The sequence below is a fragment of the Doryrhamphus excisus genome, linkage group LG5 (assembly GCF_037039965.1).
Source record: "Doryrhamphus excisus strain RoL-2023G ecotype Guam linkage group LG5, RoL_Dexc_Guam_v1.1, whole genome shotgun sequence".
NCBI classification, from domain to species: Eukaryota; Metazoa; Chordata; class Actinopteri; order Syngnathiformes; family Syngnathidae; genus Doryrhamphus; species Doryrhamphus excisus.
The window spans coordinates 7,879,797-7,895,930 of NC_136361.1; the positions used below are offsets into that span (position 1 = coordinate 7,879,797).

The 16,134-nt window shown below is 37.2% G+C and overlaps 1 protein-coding gene across 2 annotated transcripts in view; it reads right to left on the reverse strand.

Annotated features, from left to right (window-relative positions):
- The window catches only part of cnot10 (CCR4-NOT transcription complex, subunit 10), a 43,328-nt gene that overhangs the window by 13,434 nt on the left and 13,760 nt on the right, over positions 1 to 16,134 (reverse strand). For both annotated transcript variants that reach the window (XM_078790635.1, XM_078790634.1), the window contains exons 8-12: positions 12,375 to 12,492; positions 12,084 to 12,233; positions 10,747 to 10,949; positions 2,780 to 2,901; positions 2,523 to 2,702 (exon numbers count right to left, since the gene is read on the reverse strand). In XM_078790635.1, coding sequence (XP_078646761.1) covers positions 2,523 to 2,702; positions 2,780 to 2,901; positions 10,747 to 10,949; positions 12,084 to 12,233; positions 12,375 to 12,492 — 773 coding nt within the window. The remainder of the gene's footprint in view (positions 1 to 2,522; positions 2,703 to 2,779; positions 2,902 to 10,746; positions 10,950 to 12,083; positions 12,234 to 12,374; positions 12,493 to 16,134) is intronic.

The following is a 16,134-nucleotide window of genomic DNA, read 5'->3' on the forward strand; positions in this document are numbered from 1 at the left end:
CAAAACACTTTACTAGTACACAAATGTGTCTATTCAATAATGTTTCATTGTGGTGCACAACTTATAAATATCACTGCTTACTACGACTACCATGTGTAAGGTAGTATGGCATGCCATGTTAACATACGTTTCAGATATACCTCCAAATACAATGCATCAGTATTATTATCTGATGAATTATCAGCATATTCGGGCAAGTAGTTCTCACCTTAAGGATTCCCCATGGGCAAGTAATTTTTGTTTTTAATGTAGAGCCCTGTTTTAATATCTATTTTACTATTTTATTTCTTAAATGATCTTTTAGTTTTGCATTAAATCCAATTTGTACTGTTTATTTATTGTATTTTATTTTCACTTTTTATTTTTACTAGTCTGTACAGCATTTTGGAAACTCTGTTTATAAAATGTGCTATATAAATAAAGTGGATTGGATTGGACTTGAACATGCATCAGATTACAATTGAGTGCATCCCATAATCAGTTCCCAGTTCCATATGTCCAAAAGGAGTAGGAAGAAGCAAAGCTTATTAAATCCTACCCCTCCATCTGGTACTTTTGCAATCAGTAACTGTTACATTTGTTCACTTCCTGTTTTCCATAATACAGTTTAAGGTTTTTTTTTTTTTAATAATGCACTTCGTACTGAAGTAGGAGGTGATATGACCATACAATGACATAATGGGTACCATAGTAAGTGTCAATATAGTGATATATATATAGCACATCATGACTGGTTCATCCTTGTATTTAAGCAAACAAGAACACTATTTACAGTTCACATCAATGACGACATTTACCCCCGACAGCGGATCAGATAAAGATACAGTGCATCTGGAAAGTATTCACAGCGCTTCACTTTTTCTACATTTTGTCATGTTACAGCCTCATTCCAAACTGAATTAAATTAATCTCTTACCTCAAAATTCTACACAAAATAGTCCATTATGACAATGTGAAAAAAGATTTTTTTGACATGTTTTGAATTTATTAAAAATAGAAAACAAAAAAATCACATTTACATCAGTATTCACAGCCTTTGCCATGAAGCTCAAAATTGAGCTCAGGTGCATCTTTTTTCCACTGATCATCCTTGAGATCTTTCTACAGCTTAATTGGAGTCCACCTGCAGTAAATTCAGTTGATTGGACATGATTTGGAAAGGCACACACCTGTCTATATAAGGTCCCACAGTTGACTGTGCATGTCAGAGCACAAACATCAAGCATGAAGTCAAAAGAACTGTCTGTAGACCTGCGAGACAGGATTGTCTTGAGGCACAAATCTGGGGGAGGATACAGAAAAATTTCTGCTGCTTTGAAGGTCCCAATGAGCACAGTGGCCTCCATTATTCGTAAATGGAAGACGTTTGGAACCACCAGGACTCTTCCTAGAGCTGGCCGGCCTTCTAAACTGAGCGATTGGGGAAGAAGGGCCTTAGTCAGGGAGGTGACCAAGGCCCCGATGGTCACTCTGTCAGAGCTCCAGCGTTCCTCTGTGGAGAGAAGAGAGCCTTCCAGAAGGACAACCATCTCTGCAGCAATCCACCAATCAGGCCTGTATGGTAGAGTGGCCAGACGAAAGCCACTCCTTAGTAAAAGGAACATGGCAGCCCGTCTGGAATTTGCCAAAAAGCACCTGAATGACTCTCAGACCATGAGAAACAAAATTCTCTGGTCTGATGAGACAAAGATTGAACTCTTTGGTGTGAATGCCAGGCGCCATGTTTGGAGGAAACCATGCACTGCTCATCACCAGGCCAATACCATCCCTACAGTGAAGCATGGTGGTGGCAGCATCATGCTGTGGGGATGTTTTTCAGCAGCAGGAACTGGCAGACTAGTCAGGATAAAAGGAAAAATGAATGCAGCAATATATAGAGATATCCTGGATGAAAACCTGCTCCAGAGCGCTCTTGACCTCAGGCTGGGGCGAAGGTTCATTTTTCAGCAGGACAACGACCCGAAGCACACAGCCAAGATCTCAAAAGATTGGCTTCAGAACCACTCCGTGAATGTCCTGGAGTGGCCCAGCCAGAGTCCAGACTTGAATCCGATCGAACATCTCTGGAGAGATCTGAAAATGGCTGTGCACAGACGTCTACCATCCAACCTGATGGAGCTTGAGACTTATTGCAAAGAAGAATGGGCAAAATTGCCTAAAGATAGGTGTGCTAAACTTGTGGGATCATATTCAAAAAGACTTGAGGCTGTAATTGCTGCCAAAGGTGGATCAACAAAGTATTAAGCAAAGGCTGTGACTAGTTATGTAAATGTGATTTTTTTTGTTTTCTATTTTTAATAAATTCAAAACATGTCAAAAAACCTTTTTTCACATTGTCATAATGAAGTATTTTGTGTAGAATTTTGAGGTAAGAGATTAATTTAATTCAGTTTGGAATGAGGCTGTAACATGACAAAATGTAGAAAAAAATGAAGCGCTGTGAATACTTTCCGGATGCACTGTATGTTTCCTAAGACCGGGAGAGATTGTGTACATGCTGCGCGTGTGTGCGTTTGCCTTACCTGCAAGCATCGCTGTTCTCGCTGCCGCTCTCTGTGCTTCCTGACTGACTGGAGCTCTTGGAGCTGTTCTCCGTCTTTGCATCCTGCTGTTGGTGTTCAGGCAACAGCAGGAGAGCGTTCCTTAAGCAGATGGCTGCAAACTCCATACTGGCTACTGGGATGGCTGCTGATTGGCCCTCACTGCACAAAAAAAAACAACGAGGAGATTGGATTTGACGTCCATGATGAAAGACAAGGTAGTGAGTGTATGCACTAACCTGTAAATTGTGTTCTGCATGGACTGGGAAGCCAAAACAATCTTGCGATGGTAGCCCTGTCCCACAATTGACTGAACGATTCCTTTTTTACAAGGCAAACCTTTGTTTTCCTGTTCGGAACCCTGAAAGCAAACAATGACAAAAGTCCTCTTAGAGAGCAAGCATTAAAAAAAAAAAAGCAACATTACGAATAAAATTGCACTTGATGTTTATACAATGAAGTGCAAACACAGTAGGCCCCTGCTGTTTGTGGGAGTTACATTCTGAGTAAGGATCGACCGATACATCGGCCGATCGATATATCGGGCCAATATTTGCGTTCTTTGCTTGAATCGGTATCAGCCGATACACGCAAGGGTTTGCCAATATATTTTTCCGCCACATGATTTACAGACAGGCATCACATCGATGCTAGATAAAACTACGACAGAAAAGTTTTGCACATGGTTGAATATTTACTAGGGATCGACTGATATGGTTTTTTTGGGGCCGATGCCGATACCGATTTTTTTCCATCACCCTTAGCCGATGGTCGATTTTGCTTGGGCCAATATCTGTGGCAGATACTGCTTTTGATCCGTCAATTTACATGAAAAAATGACCACGATAACAAATATTACAGGTCTCATGTTTAAACAAATATTTATTGAAATGTAAACACTAGGGATCGACCGATATGGTTTTTTGGGGCCGATGCCGATACCGATTTTTTCCCATCACCCTTAGCCAATGGCCAATTTTGCTTGTGCCGATATTTGTGGCCGATACTGCTTTTGATCCCTCAATTTACATGAAAAAAATGACCATGATAACAAATATTACAGGTCTCATGTTTAAACAAATATTTATTGAAATGTAAACACTGAACACAGTAGGATTCAGCTTTCTTAAACACACATTTAAACGGCATTATCAACTTTAAAAAGAATAAATATTCAACCATGTGCAAAACATTTCTGTCATAGTTTAAATTTATCTAGCATTGATGTGATGACTGCTCCTTCGCAGCGTATCGGCCGATACCGATACAAGGAAAAAACGCAAATATCGGCCCGATATATCGGGCGGCCGATCCTTAATATTTACTCCTTTTAAAGTTGACAATGCCGTTTAAATGTGTGTTTAAGAAAGCTGAATCCTTATGTGTTCGGTGTTTACATTTCAATAAATATTTGTTTAAACTTGAGACCTGTAATATTTGTTATCAATGTCATTTTTTCATAGCAATTGAGGAAACAAAAGCAGTATCGGCCCAAGCAAAATCGGCCATCGGCTAAGGGTGATGGAAAAGAATCGGTATCGGCCGGAAAAAAACCCATATCGGTCGATCCCTAATTCTGAGAGTAATCAATATGCTGGTGAAAATGTTGATTTTTTCCCCATGTATGTTTATTGGGTTTTTCTCTTTTTTATAACACAAATATACAAAATACAAATTCAGAACACAAAACATAATATACAAACATAACATCAATACAACAAAGCAGGTTGCCAGCCCACCCACCCCCTATCCCCATTGAGGACCCATATAAAACCTCACTTGAATCTTGAAGTGCATGTTACATTCATCATTGAGCTTGATTTGTATTTACCAGATATTGAACAAAAGGTTGCCACGATGTTTCAAAATGTTGAAGTCTGTCTTTCAAGATATATCTTATTCTTTCCAGATGGAGTGTGTTCGTCAACTCCTCTAGCCACATCTTAGTTGATGCTACACTTACACTTTTCCACAGCATTAAAATCAGTTTTTTCGCTATAATGAGACCATATGAAATGAAACATTGTTGTGCCTCATTTAGCATTTGGAAGGATTCAGAAACCCCAAGGATGATGAGCAGAGGCTCTGGCTTTAACACAATCCCCCAAACCTTGGACATTATACCAAAAACACCAGACCAAAAAGAGTATATTCTGGGGCAGAGTGCATAACTATGAAGATGAGTTGCCTTCGAAGATCTGCACCTGTCACAGATAGGCGAGACATCTGGGTATATATTATGTAGTTTTACCTTTGAGAAATGGAGCATGTATATAATTTTAAATTGAATAAGGCAATGTCTGGCACTATGCGAGCATGTATTAATTTTTTCAAGTGCACTATCCCAGAGATCATCTGTAATCGATTCGCCAAGTTCTTTCTCCCATTTATGCTTATGTATATGAGCTGGAGAGGGAGTCATTGACAGGAGGGCTTTGTAGATGCGTGTTATCAGTTTTGGTTCGTCTATTGTCAATTTCAGGCAATCATTTATTAATGTTTTTGACTCATTCCGAAAGTCCTCCATATGTTTACGTATATAATCCCTAATTTGCAGATATTGAAAGAAAGAATTATTTTCCAATCCAAATTTATGCTGTAGTTGAGAGAACGAGGCAAAGATACCCTGTATATATAGATCTCCAACACATTTTATACCTTTCTGACTCCATTTGGCAAAACTTCCTCCCAGACCAGATGGGGCAAAAGTGGGATTTCTATCTATGGGTAGGGCAGGGGATATAGAATTGAGGTTATAACTGGCTTTAATTTGTTTCCAAATGCGAATCATGCTGTGGATAAGAGGGTTATTGTTGTATAATGATCCACTGATCGGGGTTGGTGCTAATAGAATTGCGGCTAGTGAATGTGGATGGCAGTCTCCCTGTTCCATCATTAGCCAATTGGGTGGGAACTCTGTGGTGTTTAGACAAACAATAAAATTCTTGAGTGCTGAGGCCCAGTAATAAAACAGAAAATTTGGGCGAGCCAATCCTCCTTCAGATTTCAGTCTGTAGAGATATTTCCTACCGATTCTAGGGGATTTATGTCCCCACAAAAAGGGTGTAATTATGGAGTCTAATTGTTTAAAAAAAGACTTTTTAAGGAATATTGGAATGTTTTGGAACAGGTATAGTATTTGTGGGAGAAAGACCATCTTGATTGCATTTATTCTTCCGATCATTGAAATTGGAAGTGCATCCCAAAAGAGCAATCTAGAGCGCAGACTCTCAATTAAGGGCGGAAAGTTCTCTTGGAAGAGAGAGGTGTGTTCTCTTGTCACCTCTATCCCCAAGTAGGTGAATTTATCTAGGGAGATTTTGAATGGGAGATTAGACAGGGACGTCAGAACATCTGTACGAGCCGGCATTAAAACACTTTTTGTCCAGTTGATCCGATATCCTGCAAAAGTACCAAACAGATTAATTTTATCTAGGAGTATTGGAATAGATTCCTGAGGATGAGTTAAGTAAAGAAGGATATCGTCCGCATATAGTGATATTTTACTAGTTGTTTCTTTAACTGTGTATCCATGTATCCGAGCATCAAGCCTAATACTTTGCGCTAGTGGTTCAATAGCAAGGGCGAAGATTAGGGGGGAGAGGGGGCAACCCTGTCTCGTCCCCCTATGCAACTTAAATGGGGAGGATAACGTTTTATTAGTTAGGATTTGAGCTGTAGGACTTTTATAAATCAGATTAATCAGTGATAAGAATCTTTCTCCGAGATTAAATCTCTTGAGAACTTCAAATAAATATTGCCATTCAATCTGGTCAAAAGCCTTTTCGGCATCTAGCGAAATGACGACTAGGTCAGTGTGTGGTAGTCTCTCTGTATAAAGAATATTAAACAGGCGTCTCAAATTGAAAGTGGAGTGCCTGTTTGGTATGAAACCCGTTTGGTCTGGGTGGATTAACCTCCCCAACAGGGGGCCTAGTCTGTTTGCTAGTATTTTGGCAAATAACTTCCCGTCCACATTTAAAAGTGAAATAGGGCGATAAGCACCAACCTCATGAGGGTCTTTTCCCTTTTTATGAATTACGGTGATTACAGCTTCAGTTTGTGTTGGAGGCAAATCTCCGCTTTCCTGAGCATGTTGGAATACTTTTAATAAGTAGGGGGACAGCTTTTCCTTATATGTTTTATATAATTCTCCAGGGAGGCCATCAGGACCTGGTGTTTTATTACTTTTTAATGAGGCAATAGCAATTTGGACCTCTTTGATTGTAAGTTCTGCGTTCAAAGATTCACAATCTTCAGCTGTCAGCCTCGGCAGCTAACATTCGTCTAAAAATTTATTCATGATTTCAAATTCTGACGCGGATTTAGAAGTGTACAAATCAGTATAAAAGTCAAGAAACCTGTTATTAATATCTTTGGGTTTTGTAAGGATAGTGTTGTCACGGGCCTTTACTTTATGAAAATGTTGATTTTTAACACTAGATGCTGACCTTCTCCTCCAATTTCAGATCAACATTCGCAATAAAAGTGATGTTGGCATTATTGGATTACAGAGCAAGAACAGAGCAAGAACTATTTCATCAATTGTTCACTCCTATCACACACACCGACTCAAAACATTGAAAGGAGGAGTATTTATTTATAAATTTAATATTTTGGGGGGGCGGCACGGCGGTCGAGTGGTTAGCGTGCATACCTCACAGCTAGGAGACCAGGGTTCAATTCCACCCTCGGAGTTTGCATGTTCTCCCCGTGCATGCGTGGGTTTTCTCCGTGTACTCCGGTTTCCTCCCACATTCCAAAACATGCTAGGTTAATTAGGGACTGCAAATTATCCATAGGTATGAATGTGAGTGTGAATGGTTGTTTGTCTATATGTGCCCTGTGATTGGCTGGTGACCAGTCCAGGGTGTACACCGCCTCTTGCCCAAAGACAGCTGGGATAAGCTCCAGCACACCCGCGCCCCTCGTGAGGATAAGCGGTAGAAGACTCGGTCCAGAGTTGAGTTTTAGCTTGGCGTGCGTTACGGCTGCAACAGCAGCTAATGTTAGGGATTGTTGTGCATGTTGCGATGGAGTCTGGTGCTTGTGTGTCTCGCCTAACATTACTCACGCCTACTGACCAGTGATACTAGATATCATCAGGTTTTCCGAATGTCTTTTATTTAAAAAAATTTGCAAAATGTGCTTAAATGTGCATATTTTTTCCCAACCGACCATATTCTACAGTTGCGCTTGTTGCGATGGAGTCTGGTGCTTGTGTGTCTTGCCTAACATGACTCACGTCTACTGACCAATGTAGAATACTACATATCATCAGGTTTTCCGAATGTCTTTTATTTAAAAACATTTAAGCAAAATGTGCTTAAATGTGCATATTTTTTCCCAACCGACCATACAGTCCCTGACAAAAGTCTTGTCGCTTATCCAAGTTGTAGGAACAACAAATAATAACTTGACTTGTAGTTGCTCAATTGGAATCAGAAATGACTTATATGAAAGGCAAAGCCCTCTAGATTATGCTTTTTATATCAAAATAAAGTTTTGTACCATTCATTGAGTTTTATCATTTAATTAGGACATAAAGGTCAGATTTTGCTTGGACAAAAGTCTTGTCGCATACAAAAAAATTTAGAAATAATACATATACTTAATTTTGAATACACAAATATGCTACAATAACATCAGAACATAACGTCATTGTACCTTGGAAAAAAGAATTAATATTGTGTATGGCTTCCATGAGCTTGGAGGACTGCATCCATACGTCTTGGCAATGACTCAAATAACTTATTGATGAAGTCATCTGGAATGGCCAAGAAAGCAGTCTTGCAGGACTCCCAGAGTTCATCAGGATTTTTCGGCTTTATCTTCCAAGCCTCCTCCTTCATCTTACCCCTGGATGTATCCCCAAACCATGATTTTTCCTCCACCAAACTTGACTGTTTTCTGGGTGAATCTTGGGTCCATGCGGGTTATACTGCAGAAGACCTGTTGGAACCCGCATGGACCCAAGATTCACCCAGAAAACAGTCAAGTTTGGTGGAGGAAAAATCATGGTTTGGGGATACATCCAGTATGGGGGTGTGCGACAGATCTGCAGAGTGGATGGCAACATCAACAGCCTGAAATATCAAGAAATTCTCGCTGCCCATTACATTCCAAACCACAAGAAAGGGCAAATTCTGCAGCAGGATGGCGCTCCTTCTCATACTTCAGCCTCCACATCCAAGTTCCTGAAAGCCAAGAAGGTCAAGGTGCTCCAGAATTGGCCAGCCCAGTCGCCAGACATGAACATTATTGAGCATGTCTGGGGTAAGATGGAGGAGGAGGCTTGGAAGATGAAGCCGAAAAATCCTGATGAACTCTGGGAGTCCTGCAAGACTGCTTTCTTGGCCATTCCAGATGACTTCATCAATAAGTTATTTGAGTCATTGCCAAGACGTATGGATGCAGTCCTCCAAGCTCATGGAAGCCATACACAATATTAATTCTTTTTTCCAAGGTACAATGACTTTATGTTCTGATGTTATTGTAGCATATTTGTGTATTCAAAATTAAGTATATGTATTATTTCTAAATTTTTTTGTATGCGACAAGACTTTTGTCCAAGCAAAATCTGACCTTTATGTCCTAATTAAATGATAAAACTCAATGAATGGTACAAAACTTTATTTTGATATAAAAAGCATAATCTAGAGGGCTTTGCCTTTCATATAAGTCATTTCTGATTCCAATTGAGCAACTACAAGTCAAGTTATTATTTGTTGTTCCTACAACTTGGATAAGCGACAAGACTTTTGTCAGGGACTGTATTCTACCGTTGCGCTTGTTGCGATGGAGTCTGGTGCTTGTGTGTCTTGCCTAACATGACTCACGTCTATTGACCAGTGTAGAATACTACATATCATCAGGTTTTCCGAATGTCTTTTATTTAAAAAAATTGCAAAATGTGCTTAAATATGCATATTTTTTCCCAACCGACCATATTTAAATGTTGCGCTTGTTGTGATGGAGTCTGGTGCTTGTGTGTCTCGCCTAACATTACTCACACCTACTGACCAGTGTAGAATACTACACATCATCAGGTTTTCCGAATAGCTTTTATTTAAAAAAAAAAATTGCAAAATATGCTTAAATATGCATATTTTTCCCAACCGACCATATTCAACCGTTGCGCTTGTTGCGATGGAGTCTGGTGCTTGTGTGTCTCGCTTAACATTACTCACACCTCTAACCAGTGTAGAATACTAAATATCATCAGGTTTTCCGAATGTCTTTTATTTAAAAACATTTGCAAAATGTGCTTAAATGTGCATATTTTTTCCCAACCGACCATATTCTACCGTTGCGCTTGTTGCGATGGAGTCTGGTGCTTGTGTGTCTTGCCTAACATGACTCACGTCTACTGACCAGTGAAGAATACTACATATCATCAGGTTGTCCGAATGTCTTTTATTTTAAAAAATTGCAAAATGTGCTTAAATATGCAAATTTTTTCCCAACCGACCATATTCAACCGTTGCGCTTGTTGCGATGGAGTCTGGTGCTTGTGTGTCTCGCCTAACATGACTCACGTCCACTGACCAGTGTAGAATACTAAATATCATCAGGTTTTCCGAATGTCTTTTATTTTAAAAAAATTGCAAAATATGCTTAAATGTGCATATTTTTTCCCAACCGACCATATTCTACCGTTGCGCTTGTTGCGATGGAGTCTGGTGCTTGTGTGTCTTGCCTAACATGACTCACGTCTACTGAGCAGTGTAGAATACTACATATCATCAGGTTTTCCGAATGTGTTTTATTTTTTAAAAATTGCAAAATGTGCTTAAATATGCTAATTTTTTCCCAACCGACCACATTCAACCGTTGTGCTTGTTGCGATGGAGTCTGGTGCTTGTGTGTCTCGCCTAACATTACTCACACCTACTGACCAGTGTAGAATACTACATATCAGGTTTTCCAAATGTCTTTTATTTAAAAAAAATTGCAAAATGTGCTTAAAAATGCATATTTTTCCCAAAAGACAATACTCAACCATGAAAGCGGCTTATTTTCGGGAGGGGAAACAAAAACCCACAAACTTACAGGATAGTGAATGCTGGGAATGTGCAAGGATCTACTGTACATTAAGTGTTCCGCAAAACACACACTATCCTTATCGACTCACCGGACAACTAGAAAGTCTAAAACCAAGACAACTCCAACATGAAATGAAAGCAAAAAGCTGAATGACTCTTACCCCTTTATTGGCAGAGATGCAACACTCCGCAAGCCGCAGCCACAGCCGAGGGTTGGAATGGTAAACCTGCACAGCCTCAATCAGACACTCGAAGGCGGCCAAAGGCCTGCCAATGTGCAGCAGCTGGATGCCACAGTTGTAGAGAAGCTCATAGCGTTTGTTGGCCAGGAGAGCACACATGGGGATACCTGTGAATTTCTTGGCTGAAGGCAGAGTGAGCAAGGGGAAAAAAAGGGAGCAAGTTAAAAAAAAAACAGCAAAATGACACTGTAGAGGTCTGAGCATCATGGGAAGGAATGTTATACAGTCCTACACTCTTCCATAAGTGGGTCAAAAATGACCCATACTAGAATCAATGCGTTTTTATGCCAATTTTGCCATTTTGGTTAGGGAATAATCACTTGTATGATATTTAGTATTATATTTAGGACCACACAAGAATTATTTCATGTTAGATACATCTTCATTTTTCACTTTTTTACATCTTTGAAAAGAAAATGACCCCGTACAACAATAGAAAATGTGAGGATCCATTGTGTGTTGCATAAAGGTAAGTTAAAAATGTGAATGGCATGAGTATGAAATGATAAAAAATTTTAATTACAAAGATATTTCAAGAAAACAACCTGACCGGGTCATTTTTAACCCACTTATGGAAGGTTGGGGTAGTAACACAAACGCAAAAATTTCTTAAAATGTATAAAAGATAAGTTAAAAATGTGAACAGCATTATATCAAAAACGTGTTTTTTGAGGAATACCTGGAATATGAAATGATAAAATTTTTTCATTACGAAGATATTTCAAGACAACAACCTGACCGGGTCATTTTTGACCCACTTATGGAAGGTTGGGGTAGTAACACAAACATTTCTTAAAATGTATAAAAGATAAGTTAAAAATATGAACAACATGATATCAAAAACATGTTTTTTGAGGAATACCTGGAATATGAAATGATAAAAAAAATTTCATTACGAAGATATTTCAAGACAACAACCTGACCGGGTCATTTTTTACCCACTTATGGAAGGTTGGGGTAGTAACACAAAAACTAAAATTTCTTAAAATCTATAAAAGATAAATTAAAAATGTGAACAGCATGATATCAAAAACATGTTTTTTGAGGAATACCTGGAATATGAAATAACAATTTGTCATTACAAAGATATTTCAAGTATATAATATACATTGTTATAATATTTACCATAGTTTCGCAATTTTTTTTTTCCTGATGAATGACTAAAGTCTAATCTTTCTTTCGGCATATACCATGTCTATATAGCCCGAGAAGACAATATTCCGTGTCCCTTGAATGTTAAAGAACAACTGACCCACCTTGCCCGTTACCGCCGTCTCCTAGCTGTGCGCAAGTGTGGTCGTTCTCTTGTAAAGCCTTCTTGAAGTAGAAAATGCCGAAGTTATGTTTCCCCATTGCAAAGTGGATGCAGCCGAGATTGTTCCAGAACATACACCGCATACACTCGCCTGAACGCAGACCAGACACAAATGCCACAAAGACGACAAAGCTGTTGAATGTTGCATTCATGCACATTGACATTTTCATCAATTTTCATCAATTTTCAACTGAGCTTCTCCAGACATTTGGAGAGGAACAATATGCGTCACCTGTCTTGATGGGTCCAGGGTGTTCTGCTATGTTGGAGCTGTTGAGCAGCTTCACTGCTTTCCGGTAGTTTCCTCGCAGATATTCAAAGTTACTCTTGAGGAATAGCGAAGGCGCAGACTGACATGGAAGAGAAATTCACCTTCGTCAATTCAATGAAGTTTAACAATTTAACATATTTAGCCATGCTAATGCTAATTAGGTTGCAGAACGTGTCATACAGTTAGCATAACTGTAAATATTATGGGAACAAAGTCATAATTGTGATTTTAAAAAAATTCAAGGAAAAGTTGCAATTGTTGGAAAATTTAAATAAATCCTCAGGAAAGATAAAAACGCTGTTTACGAGAATAAGGACAAAATAATGTCATCTTCATAGCATTGAGTTAAATTAAAAAAAAATTAACTTTTTTTTTAAAAATTTAAATGTTTTAATATGAGAAACGTAATGTGGGGGGAAAAAGGACAACATTATGGGAATTATGTCAAAACATAATTGCGATTAAGTCATCATTACAAGAGGAAAATGTACAAAAAAAGTTCAAATAACGTTAAAAAAAGCAGAAATGAAAAAAAAACATTGTTTACGAGAATAAGGACAAAATAATGTCATCTTCGTAGCATTGAGTTAAAGTTAAAAAAAAATTATATTATGAGAAACATAATGTGGGGGAAAAAGGACAGAAATGAAAAAAAGACATTGTAACGACAAAATAAGTCTCAATTTTATGAACATAAACTGACATTATAAAGAAGAATTATGTCCTTTTAGTAACATAGAGTTGAAATGTTAAAGAATATACATACATTGTTGTTGTTAAAGTTATCAGGAAAAAAATACACAAAGTTTTTGGATGTTGAGGTTGGAGGAAAGATCCATACTATTATAGGAATAAAGTCAAAAAAACCAAAAAAAGAACCCAAAAAATAATTTTAAGAGAATAAAATGTAAATATTTTTACAAGAAAAAGTTGCTATTTCATGTGAATAATCTGGTAATATTATGAGGAAAAATAATGTCATTGTAGTAGCATTGTGTTAAAATATGAACGCAAAACCAATAATATTTAAAGGGGGAACTGCAATTTTTTTGGAATTTTGCTTAAGCTCAATCCTTATGCAAAACATGAACACATTTCTTTCCCCTTTCTGAGCATTATAACGTGAGAAAACGAGTTAATATGAGCTAGTGAACAACGGACATCATGGGAAATACCTATTTTGATGCTAAAGCCCTCACAAAAAAAACTTTAAAAAAAGCAAACTGTCATAATGCACAGAAAAGGGAAAAAAATATGTATTCATGTTTCACATAAGGATTGTGAATGATGGGCAACATTCCCCAAAAAATGCAGTTCCCCTTTAAATACTATGAGGAAACAAAAAACTTAAAAGTTAAAAAAAAATAAAATTACATGAATAAAGTAATAATTACATGAAGAAAATGTACGAGAAAACTATGATGTAATATTATGAGGAAGAACAATGTCCTTTTAGTGGCATAGAGTTGAAATATTAAAGAAAAAATATTTTTTTGTTGGAATATGATACACAAAACAAAAGTTGTCATTTTGGGAAAAGTTATAAAATTATGGAAATGAAGTCATAATATTACACGAAGAAATTTTAATAAAACATTATTTACGAGGAATATTTTTTTAAAAAGGGGGAAAACAAAGCACAAAGTTAAGTTCATACACACCTAAGCTGAGATGTCTTTTTTTTTTTAAATAGTGACCCGTATTAAGTAAAACAAAAATAAAAATGACATGAATAAAGTCATAATTACAAAAAGAAAATGTACGAGGAAACTATTATGTAATATTATGAGGAAGAACAATGTCTTTTTAGTGGCATAGAGTTGAAATATTAAAGAAAAACTATATTTTTTGTTGCAATATGAAACACAAACAAAACAAAAGTTGTCATTTTGGGAAAATTAGGGTAGGGAAAAGTTATAAAATTATGGAAATGAAGTTATATTACATGAAGAAAATTTTTACATTACAGTGAACCTCGGATATATCGGATTCAATTGTTCCCACTGGTTTTGTCCGATATAAGCGAAATCCGTTATATGCGTATACCGGAAAATGTCCGTTTTACGCATATATCGGATTTATATCCAGTATATGCGTAAATCAGATTTTATCCGTTATAAAAAGGCACTTCCTTGACTATGTTTCCAATGTACCTGGACTGGGCAATGAAAAGAGACGTAAGGTAATGAGAATTTAACTTTATTGGACTCTGAGCATAACAAATTATGAATTAAGCTAGGCCCTGTTACGCCCGTCAGGCCTACGTTATTTCCAATAGCGAGGTTAAGATCTCATTCACTGCTGTGCTAGTATTATTGATGTCACTCACTTTTATATTTGTCCTAAATCTGGAGCCAGGAGAAAGACAATAGCCAGTGACATCAACAAGATGAGCATAACGTAGGCCTACGTGATCTTAACCTCACTACTGTTTTGGGATTTGGCCTCATGTAGACCTAGGGCCTACCCTTCCTGCCACATTCATTACACGGACGCGCAATGTCATGGGGGAACTTTCTTTGATCCATGTTCACAGCCAAAGCTGAAGATTATAACATCTTTGTATGAATTACAGACATGTACATGAGCATGTACAACAAAATAAAAAAAAAAATTCTCAAATCTGTAGAAATGCGTTCTTGTTGCTATTAGGGAGGTTTATAGCGGCCTGTCACGATTCGGCGAATCGGAGCGCCACGATGCGGCCATCCGATATATGCGAGGGAAATTGGAACGGGACTGGAGATTTTGTCCGAAATAGGCGAAATCCGTTATAAAAAATCCGATATATGCAATGAATTTTTATTGTAAATGCATTACAGAAAAATCGGTTCTTTTTTATCTGTCCGTCGTGAGCGAATTTCCGATATATCCGAATCCGATATATCCGAGGTTTACTGTATTTACAAGGAATATTTTATTTAAAAAAGGGGGAAAACAAAGCACAAAGTTCATACACACCTAAGCTGATATGTTGTTTTTTTTTTAATAGTGACCCCTATTAGGTAAAAAAAATGAAAATTACATGAATAAAGTCATAATTACAAGAAGAAAATGTACGAGAAAACTATGATGTAATATTACGAGGAAGAACAATGTCCTTTTAGTGGCGTAGAGTTGAAATATTAAAGAAAAAATATATTTTTTGTTGTAATATGATACACAAAACAAAAGTTGTAATTTTGGGAAAATTAGGGTAGGGAAAAGTTATAAAATTATGGAAATTAAGTCATAATATTACACGAAGAAAATGTTTACATTATTTACGAGGAATATTTTATTTAAAAAAGGGGGAAAACAAAGCACAAAGTTAAGTTCATACACACCTAAGCTGAGATGTCGTTTTTTGTTTTTAGTGACCCTATTAAGTAAAAATAAAAATTACATGAATAAAGTCATAATTACAAGAAGAAAATGTAAGAGAAAACTATGATGTAATATTATGAGGAAGAACAATGTCCTTTTAGTGGCACAGAGTTGAAATATTAAAGAAAATATATATTTTTTGTTGTAATATGATACACAAACAAAACAAAAGTTGTCATTTTGGGAAAATTAGGGTGGGGAAAAGTTATAAAATTATGGAAATGAAGTCATAATATTACAAAAAAGAAAATTTTTACATTATTTACGAGGAATATTTTATTTAAAAAAGGGGGAAAACAAAGCACAAAGTTAAGTTCATACACACCTAAGCTGAGATGTCGTTTTTTTTTTTTTT